The 10,000-nt window shown below is 45.4% G+C and overlaps 1 protein-coding gene across 4 annotated transcripts in view; it reads left to right on the top strand.

The window, feature by feature from the left end:
* LOC144521733 (diacylglycerol kinase zeta-like) overlaps positions 1-10,000 on the top strand; it is a 93,466-nt gene that overhangs the window by 31,459 nt on the left and 52,007 nt on the right. For 3 of the 4 annotated variants that reach the window (XM_078256304.1, XM_078256303.1, XM_078256306.1), the window contains exons 1-2: positions 8,246-8,980; positions 9,770-9,872. In XM_078256304.1, the coding sequence (XP_078112430.1) occupies positions 8,346-8,980; positions 9,770-9,872 (738 nt within the window). In that variant the 5' untranslated portion in view covers positions 8,246-8,345. Of the gene's footprint in view, positions 1-8,245; positions 8,981-9,769; positions 9,873-10,000 lie in introns of those variants that run through there. The other variant, XM_078256307.1, reaches the window with a different exon arrangement.

Below are 10,000 nucleotides of genomic sequence, written 5' to 3'. Positions count from 1 at the left end.
TGTGTGTCTCAGAGTGTGTGTGTACGTGTGTGTGTCTCTGTGTTTGTGTGTGTGTGTGTCTCAGAGTGTGTGTGAGCGTGTGTGTGTCGTCAGCTGTTTATCACCTGCTGTTTATGACAGAAGTCCATCTGCTGTTGTTGATCCAGCAACAATAGCAACGCAGCGAGCGCCGGGCTTGTGTTTACGCTGATAGTAATGTTTGCTCTCACCGAGACCGATAAGACTTGTTATTCTGGCTGCTGGGAAGCAACTTTCTCCTCCTCATGATGTTTGTTTTTAGAAAAGCAGATTGCAGAATATAAGCTATAAAATGCAAATATATCGTCTCTCTCAGATGAAAAACATAGTTAGTTAGGAAATGAAACAGGTTAATTTGAAAACGGTAAAGGTTACAAAAACAAAAAAATCAAATGAGAGAAAAAACATCAGAAAAAGCGACAAAAAAATTGTTACAAAAATTGAGAAAAATAATAATAAAACGGCAAAAAAGTGACAAAAGAGACAAAAAAAGTGGAAAAAAAGTGACAAAAAATGTGGAAAAAAAGTGACAAAAAAGTGAAAAAAGTTACAAGAAATGAGAAAAAAGTTACAAGAAATGAGAAAAAAGTTACAAGAAATGAGAAAAAGTTACAAAAAATGAGAAAAAAGTTACAAGAGATGAGAAAGTGACAAAAAATTGAAAAAAGTGACAAAAAATGAGAAAAATGTGACAAAAAATTGAAAAAAGTGACAAAAAATTGAAAAAAAGTGACAAGAAATGAGAAAAAAAGTTACAAAAAATGAGAAAAAAGTTACAAGAAATGAGAAAAAAAGTGACAAAAAAATTAAAAATGTGACAAAAAATTAGAAAAAAGTGACACAAATGAGAAAAAAGTGACAAAAAATGAGAACAAAACTGACAAAAAGTGACAAAAAAACTGACAAAAAATGTGACAAAAAATGTGATAAAAAAATTGAAAAAGTGACAAAAAATGTGACAAAATGAGAAAAATGAGAAAAAACTGACAAACATGAGAAAAAAACTGACAAAAAAGTGACAAAAAATGAGAAAAATGTGACAAAAAATTTAAAAGTGACAAAAAATTGAAAAATGTGACAAGAAATGAGAAAGTGACAAAAAATGAGTAAAAAAGTTACAAAAAATGAGAAAAAAGTTACAAGAAATGAGAAAAAAGTTACAAGAAATGAGAAAAAAAGTGACAAAAAAATTAAAAATGTGACAAAAAATTGTAAAAAGTGACAAAAAATGTTATACTTTATAATTTATACATTGTCGTGTTTCTTTAGAAATAAACAACGGACAAATAGAGTCTTTAAACGCTTCAGATGTAAAGGTATTCTCTGTCAAAGTGACGTCAGAATGAATGGGAGTCAATGGGATGCTAACGGGATGCTAACGGGAGATGATGGGATGCTAACGGGATGCTAACGGGAGGTGATGGGATGCTAACGGGATGCTAACGGGAGGTGATGGGATGCTAACGGGAGGTGATGGCTTGGTAGCATCAACGTGGCGCCATAGGAGCTACGCGTTGTGTAGTTGTTTTCTGCTGTGGTTGTGTGACTCGTACCTGAGGGAAGTATTTTAGGATTTGTCGCAGCTTTGTTGTCGGGCCGCTGAGAGCCAGGTTACCTGGCACCAAGCGTCAGGTAACCTGACGGTGACGGAGCAGGAAGCAGCCTGTGATTACCTGTAACCCGCGGTAACCTGAGCACACAGGTGACAGGTGAGGAGGCTGCAGAGGGAAAGTGATCAGGACAGGCTATAAATAGAAAGGTTTCCCTGCAGGGTTAGAGAGCTGTGTGTGTGTGTGTGTGTGTGAGTGTGTGTTTGTGTGTGTGTCTGCCTCTGTGTGTCTATATGTGTGTGTGTGTGTGTGTGTCTGTATGTGTGTGTGTGTGTGTGTGTGTCTGCGTCTGTGTGTTTGTGTGTGTCTCTGTCTCTCTGTGTGTGTGTGTGTCTCTGTCTGTCTCTCTGTGTGTGTGTGTCTCTGCCTCTGTGTGTCTATATGTGTGTGTGTGTCTGTGTGTGTGTGTGTGTCTGCATCTGTGTGTCTATATGTGTGTGTGTGTGTGTCTGCATCTGTGTGTCTATATGTGTGTGTGTGTGTCTGTATGTATGTGTGTGTGTGTGTGTGTGTCTGCCTCTGTGTGTCTATATGTGTGTGTGTGTGTGTGTCTCTCTGTCTGTCTGTCTCAGGATTCAATAGTCTCTAAATATTCTCGTGTGTGTCTGTGTGTGTGTGTGTGTGTGTGTGTGTGTGTCCTGAGTTAGCTGCTGGCGTCACGTCCTGTAGATAATCTGCCGTCGTTAGAGCCAATGATCCCTGAAACTCAGCAGCAGAGATCAGACTAAGTCACTTTACTGCTGTATCTAACAGCAACAGGGCACATTAATAAACATGTTAGTTTCTCATCTGGAGTCCTGCACACAATGTTACAGAGTCTCTCTGAAAACAGAATATAAGATTATAAGGTATACTGTAACTTTGGTATTTTCAGCCTATTTTCCCATGTGTTTGTGACTGATGTGCTCAAAACAACTGGTCCAGTGTTGAGTGAGAACGCTGTAACAGGCAGCCGGGCTGTAATGTTACCCTACAGGACTAATGTTCAGCAGCAGTTAGTCCATCCATCCATCTTCATCCGCTTATCCGGGGTCGGGTCGCGGGGGTAGCAGCTCCAGCAGGGGACCCCAAACTTCCCTTCCTTTTTTAGTAACAAGCTGTAATGTTACCCTACAGGACTAATGTTCAGCAGCAGTTAGCGTCACTAAAAGTTCTGTTGTTGCTGCTGACAGACTCAGATTATTATTCTGAGAGTCTGACAACATTATGGGATGGATCCCTACAGAGATAGACCTTTTAGTTAAAGAGTAAGATCCTTTTAGTTTAACATGAAACAGCCCCGAAATCACCATCACCAAACCCACCAGACTCCATGTAAATAATCAGGACTTTTAGCGTGTATAGAGCCAGCATATCTCCACCAGACTCCATGTAAATAATCAGGACTTTTAGCGTGTATAGAGCCAGCATATCTCCACCAGTCTCCAATCATCGTAAGACACACTTCATTCAAAGTGGACAGAAACTAAATAAAACTATCAAAAGCCGTCTTGGTTCATCTTTCCACTGTTCCAACAATCGCCACTCTGGTTTGGTTGAAATAAACCCTTAATTCACCCATTTACATGTGGAGATATGCTGGCTCTATACACGCTAAAAGTCCTGATTATTTACATGGAGTCTGGTGGAAATATGCTGGCTCTATACATGCTAAAAGTCCTGATTATTTACATGGAGTCTGGTGGAGATATGCTGGCTCTATACACGCTAAAAGTGCTGATTATTTACATGGAGTCTGGTGGAAATATGCTGGCTCTATACACGCTAAAAGTCCTGATTATTTACATGGAGTCTGGTGGAGATATGCTGGCTCTATACACGCTAAAAGTCCTGATTATTTACATGGAGTCTGGTGGAGATATGCTGGCTCTATACACACTAAAAGTCCTGATTATTTACATGGAGTCTGGTGGAGATATGCTGGCTCTATACACGCTAAAAGTCCTGATTATTTACATGGAGTCTGGTGGAGATATGCTGGCTCTATACATGCTAAAAGTCCTGATTATTTACATGGAGTCTGGTGGAGATATGCTGGCTCTATACACGCTAAAAGTCCTGATTATTTACATGGAGTCTGGTGGGAACGCACCTATAGCTTGAGAATCGATAAAGGGGTCCGTGAGTTCATCTGGCAGGGCTGTGGGGGAACCTCTGATGTAAAAGACAAACAGATCTGTCATTAGAGGCGTTTTCTGCCGGTGTTACCCACAGGAACATGAATTATTAAAAAACTCAGAGGAAGCGTTGAGGGAGGCAGCATGTCAACAGGAAGGAAGAGTAGTTAAGGTCACGGCTACCTGCTGGGCTCTTGCCCTGCGAACAACAACACTACTCCAGTAATTAGTCTGTGTCGACACCACAAACATCAGTTTCTCTACAGTAAGAGTCTCTCTGTTAGAACGTTTCAGGACAATTAAAACTCAAACAAACTAAAAAACAACTTTTTTGCCGCTGACAGACTCAGATTATTATTCTAAGTGTCTGACAACATTATGGAAAGGATCCCTACAGAGATAGACCTTTTAGTTAAAGAGGAAGATCGACCTTTAAAACCTCTTTGAGACCTTTCTGTTTAACCAGAAACAGCTCTGAGGTCGCTAACCCTAACCCACCAGACTCCATTTAAAAAAACAATACTTTTAGCGTGTATAGAGCCAACATATTTTCACATGCAGATCGGTAAACTATGTGTTTATATCAACCAAAACTAGAGTTGTGATGGTTGGTTAAAGTGGAAAGACGACCCAAAACGGATTTTCATAGTTTTATTTAGTTTCTGTCGACTTTGAATGAAGTGTGTTTTACGATGCTAAAATTACTGATTATTTACATGGAGTCTGGTTCGGCATTGACTCCGTACTTCGTTATTCGAATATAATTTGAATTTAAAATTTAAAAAAAAAATAAATAATGATATTCGAACGAATATTAGGCATCAGATAGATAGATAGATAGATAGATAGACAGATAGATATGTATTGATCCTAAAAAATGGGTTGTTTTGCAGACACACAGCACACATACAGAGTAAACATTAAATAATAGGAAACAATATACATGAAATAATAATAGAATACTACAAGAGCAATATTTAAAATATATACAATTTGGAAATAAAATGTACTGTTACTGTTATTGTACAATTATTATTATTGAGTAAAAATGTACAACTGCTTCACTAGTAATGATAGGATGTATTAATATTCGAACCTGTTAAAATGTAACTACACGTCTCGATGATGCACGTGGCTCGGTGATGCACGTGGCTCGGGCTCGATGATGCACGTGGCTCGGTGATGCACGTGGCTCAGTGATGCACGTGGCTCGGTGATGCACGTGGCTCGATGATACACGTGGCTCGGTGATGCACGTGGCTCGGTGATACGTGGCTCGGTGATGCACGTGGCTCGGTGATGCACGTGGCTCGGTGATGCACGTGGCTCGATGATACACGTGGCTCGGTGATGCACGTGGCTCGGGCTCGATGATACCGTGGCTTTCGGTGATACGCGGCTCGGTGATGCAGTGGCTCGGTGATACGTGGCTCCGGTGATGCGTGGCTCGGTGATCACGTGGCTCGATGATACGCGTGGCTCGGGCTCGATGATACCGTGGCACCGGTGATGCGCGTGGCACCGGTGATACGCGTGGCTCGGTGATGCGCGTGGCTCGGTGATACCGCGTGACTTCGGTGATGCAGTAGCCCGATGATACGTGGCTCAGGGCTCGATGATGCGTGACTCGGTGATGCCGCGTGGCTCGATGATACGCGCATGGCTCGGGCTCGATGATACGTGGCGTCGGTGATGCCGCGTGCACCGGTGATCGCGTGGCTCGGTGATACGCGTATTACCGATGATGCGTGGCTTCGGTGATACCGCGTGGCTCGATGATACGTGGCTTTCGGTGATACGCGTGGCTCGATGATGCCGCGTGGCTTCGGTGATACGCTGTGGCTCGATGATGCAGCGGCACTCGGTGATACCGCGGCTCGGTGATACGATGACTCGGTGATGCGCGTGGCTCGATTGATACCGTGACTCGGTGATCTGCGTGGCTCGGTGATACACGTGGCTCGATGATACCCGTGGCTCAGACTCGGTGATACGTGGCTCGGTGATGCGTGGCGTCGGTGATACTGCGTGGCGGTGATGCTGCGTGGCTCGGTGATGCTCGCGGCTCGGTGGCGCTACGCGGCTCGGTGGCGCACGTGGCTCGGTGATGCCGTGTGCTCGGTGATGCACGTGGCTCGGTGATGCACGTGGCTCGATGATACACGTGGCTCGATGATACACGTGGCTCGGTGATGCACGTGGCTCGGTGATGCACGTGGCTCGGTGATGCCGCGTAGCTCGGTGATGCATGGCTTTCGGTGATGCTTCGCGGCTCGGTGATGCACGTGGCTCGGTGATGCACGTGGCTCGGTGATGCACGTGGCTCGATAGCGTTGCATTTCCCCCACTAATTCCCTGGTTCTCCTTCTCCATAAACAACATGAAATCAAGGAGAGGGTTAACGTCTCCTGATACACATTTCCCACCGTGGTCAGAAAGAACAGGGGAGACAGACAGACAGACAGACACACAGACGTATAAACATCAGACCACTTGCGTAGGCTACGGTGAAAGCTCCGAACTTCCTGTTGAAAGCATACTGTTTGTGTTTAATCCAGGGTCTGACTTTTAATTAAGAAAAACGTTGTGACAGTGTGTTTTCTTCTGGAAACGTCATCGTCTGCCTATTGACATTGACTGATACACCGCCCTCTGGTGGACAGAACATATACAACAAGAAGTTTGATACCAATATAAGTCTTACTGAAGGCATTAGAATAATAATCTGAGTCTGTCAGCTGCAACTACACATTGTATCTCGCTGAATACTGGACCGATGTCAAAGATTGTTGTTCCCATCGGTCACTTAGACACAGAAACTAAAATAGGGTCCAGGTTGAAAATAACGTTAGTTACCCTTTAAGGAAACGCATCATAAAAGAGTTCAATCCCACTTAGAGACTGAGGTGGTCCAGTAGTTTCATTATAGACAGCTGAAGTCACTTCCTGTTTAGCCTCTCAGCGTTTCATCATCTGCCTTTCTGAGAATGTATTTACGTCATAGCGACTTTTTAGTTTCGTCCACGTCCGCAAAACTCACCGTTGATTTCTGCGATATAAAGTCTTCTTTAGTCCTCTCTGTCCCGACGTTATTACAGTCCCTGAACTAACCACAGTCCCTGAACTAACCACAGACCCTAACCGCAGACCCTGAACTAACCGCAGACCCTGAACTAACCGCAGACCCTGAACTAACCGCAGACCCTGAACTAACCGCAGACCCTGAACTAACCGCAGTCCCTGAACTAATCGCAGACCCTGAACTAACCACAGACCCTGAACTAACCGCAGACCCTGAACTAACCGCAGTCCCTAACCGCAGACCCTGAACTAACCGCAGTCCCTGAACTAACCACAGTCCCTGAACTAACCACAGACCCTAACCGCAGACCCTGAACTAACCGCAGACCCTGAACTAACCAGACCCAAACCGCAGACCCTGAACTAACCGCAGACCCTGAACTAACCGCAGACCCTGAACTAACCGCAGTCCCTAATCGCAGACCCTGAACTAACCGCAGTCCCTGAACTAACCGCAGACCCTGAACTAACCGCAGACCCTGAACTAACCACAGACCCTAACCGCAGACCCTGAACTAACCACAGACCCTGAACTAACCGCAGACCCTGAACTAATCGCAGTCCCTGAACTAACCACAGACCCTGAACTAACCGCAGACCCTGAACTAACCACAGACCCTAACCGCAGACCCTGAACTAACCACAGACCCTAACCGCAGACCCTGAACTAACCACAGTCCCTGAACTAACCACAGACCCTGAACTAACCGCAGACCCTGAACTAACCACAGTCCCTGAACTAACCACAGTCCCTGAACTAACCACCGTCCTGCTGTTACAAAAAGGTCTTTGAAAAAGCGTTGAGAAAAGGTAAAAAGCACCAAAAGTTTCGAAAAAGCAAAGAAAAAAGCTTCAATAAAGTGTCGAAAAAGTTTAGAAAAGCGTCACAAAAAACGTTGAAAAAAAATAAAAGTTTGACTTTGGCTCTCTATAATCAATCTTTCATTGTGAAAAGTGATTTAGTTTCTGTGTTATAATATATAAAAATAAGTTTGAATATATATATATATATATATATATATATATATATATATATATATATATATATATATATATATATATATAATGTATAATCTGTGGTTTTGAGCAGCGCTGCTCGGAAGCTAACATCTTTCTGCACCAACAGCCAGCGAGGAGTCTCTCTCCAACATGGACACTTTTTTTCCGCCGTCACTTTAAGAGGAAGGGCGCTGCTCTGCAGGCGGGCGCCCAGGCGCCGCCCTGCCACCAGCGGCGTCCCAGCGTCGCCGTGCCAACCAGCAAGGCCCGCCGCCGCTCCAACGCCGGGCTGCCGTCCTGCACGCTGGCTCAGCGGCGTCGCTCCAGCGTGCAGCTGCAGGGGGCGCCACAGGGCGCGGGCGGCGGGCGTCTGGCGAAGAGCGCCGGGCGCCACAGGTGGGCGGGGCACGTACGGCGGCGATCAAGCACCACCACGCCAAGCCTCAACCCCCGGTTCGCCGTGCGCCGCAGGAAAGTCGGGAAGCTGCGCACAATCGACACGCACCTGCTGGGCCCGTCCATGCTGCTCGCCAGTTTGATCCAGATGGCCGAGGAAGACGAGGAGGAAGACGAGGAGGAAGACGAGGAGGAAGAGGAAGACCCGACCGGGATGCAGCAGGTGGAGGTGAGGGGCGGGGCCAACAGCCGCAGGATGTTTTCCCGCTCCAGCAGCCTCCACTCAGACGCCGATGCCGACAGCAGCGGTGACTCGGAGCGATCGGACGCTGGCCGGCTGTCGGAGGCTGAGGATGACGTTGATGACATCACATCCAATCAGCGCGCCCTCCCCCCACCGTGTTCCTCCTCTGGCGCCCTGGAAGTGATGCGAGGAGCAGCGCGGCCTCCGCCTCAGCAGGCGCCACGGTCCCTCATTCGAACGCCACGCTGCCTGCGCAGGAACTCGTCCCAGGTGCTGGTCGGGGATTCGGCGCCCTACAGACGGGGCCGCGCCTCCGGCCAGCGGAAGAGGCGGAGGATCTCGACCATCTCCAAGGCCGGCAGCCCGTGGCCGGGGAGAGGCCCCCCGCTGCCCAACCGCAAGAGCGCCGCTTACTTCCTGCAGCAGCCGGCGCTCTGCGGCGCGCTCAGCCCGCTGGGCCCCCTGGGCGCTCGCAGCTACGACTCCCAGCTGGAGAGCTGGAGCAGCTTCCTGCTGTATGTAGCGTTACGTTACTCAGAGAAACACGTGTTTCCCTCCATTTGCAGAAGCTTAAAACTCTTCTTTTAGTTCTGCCTTTTATATTCAATTCAATGTTTAACTTGTTTAATAAAAGAAAGTTGGAAATGATTTCTTTTCATTAGTTTTAAACTCAAACTGACCAAAAAATGACAATAAAAGGACAATAAAATGACAGCAAAATGACAGGTAAATGACAGAAAAATGACAGAAAAATGACAGAAAAATGAAAAAAAAATGAAAGAAAAATGACAGAAAAATGACAAAAAATGACAGAAAAATAATAGAAAAATGACAGAAAAATAATAAAAAAATGACAGAAAAATGGCAGAAAAATGACAGAAAAATAATAGAAAAATGACAAAAAAAATGACAGAAAAATGGCAGAAAAATAATAGAAAAATGACAGAAAAATGACAGAAAAATGACAGAAAAAGAATAGAAAAATGGCAGAAAAATGATCAAAAAAGGACAGAAAAATGACAGAAAAATGATCAAAAAATGACAGAAAAATGACAGAAAAATAATAGAAAAATGACAGAAAAATGACAAAAAATAACCGATAAGTGACAGAAAAATGACCGTAAACTGACAGAAGACTGACCGAAAACATTTCCCCGCCATGTGGCGGACAGCGCTCTTAGATTTACTCCCCAAACAGAAAATTGGCCCGTCTTTGGCGCTTGGCGAGTGTTAATGTAGTAAACCCTAGGAACTGATCTGAAGTCTGTTTCCTTCAGAGCTCTTTTGTCCTCTTGTGGTTCCAGGAAAGCCATGGCCAAGTCGGGCCTGCAGCCCGCCGCCACGCTGCCCAACGCGGGCGGACCGAGCGACGCTCCGCTGGAGCTCAGCAGCACCGTCGACTGGAGCGTGAGTCTCAGCAAACTAAAGTATTTAGGATATTTAAATTAAGGTTTTATATTGATTTCATATTTATCTCGAGCAGGATTGTTGCTGTAGAAACACGCACACACACACACAGACACACACACACACAC

This window comes from Sander vitreus, chromosome 8, assembly GCF_031162955.1.
Source record: "Sander vitreus isolate 19-12246 chromosome 8, sanVit1, whole genome shotgun sequence".
In the NCBI taxonomy this organism is placed as follows: domain Eukaryota; kingdom Metazoa; phylum Chordata; class Actinopteri; order Perciformes; family Percidae; genus Sander; species Sander vitreus.
Note: the sequence above shows the minus strand (reverse complement) of the source record. Positions and strands in the feature narration are given on the sequence as shown.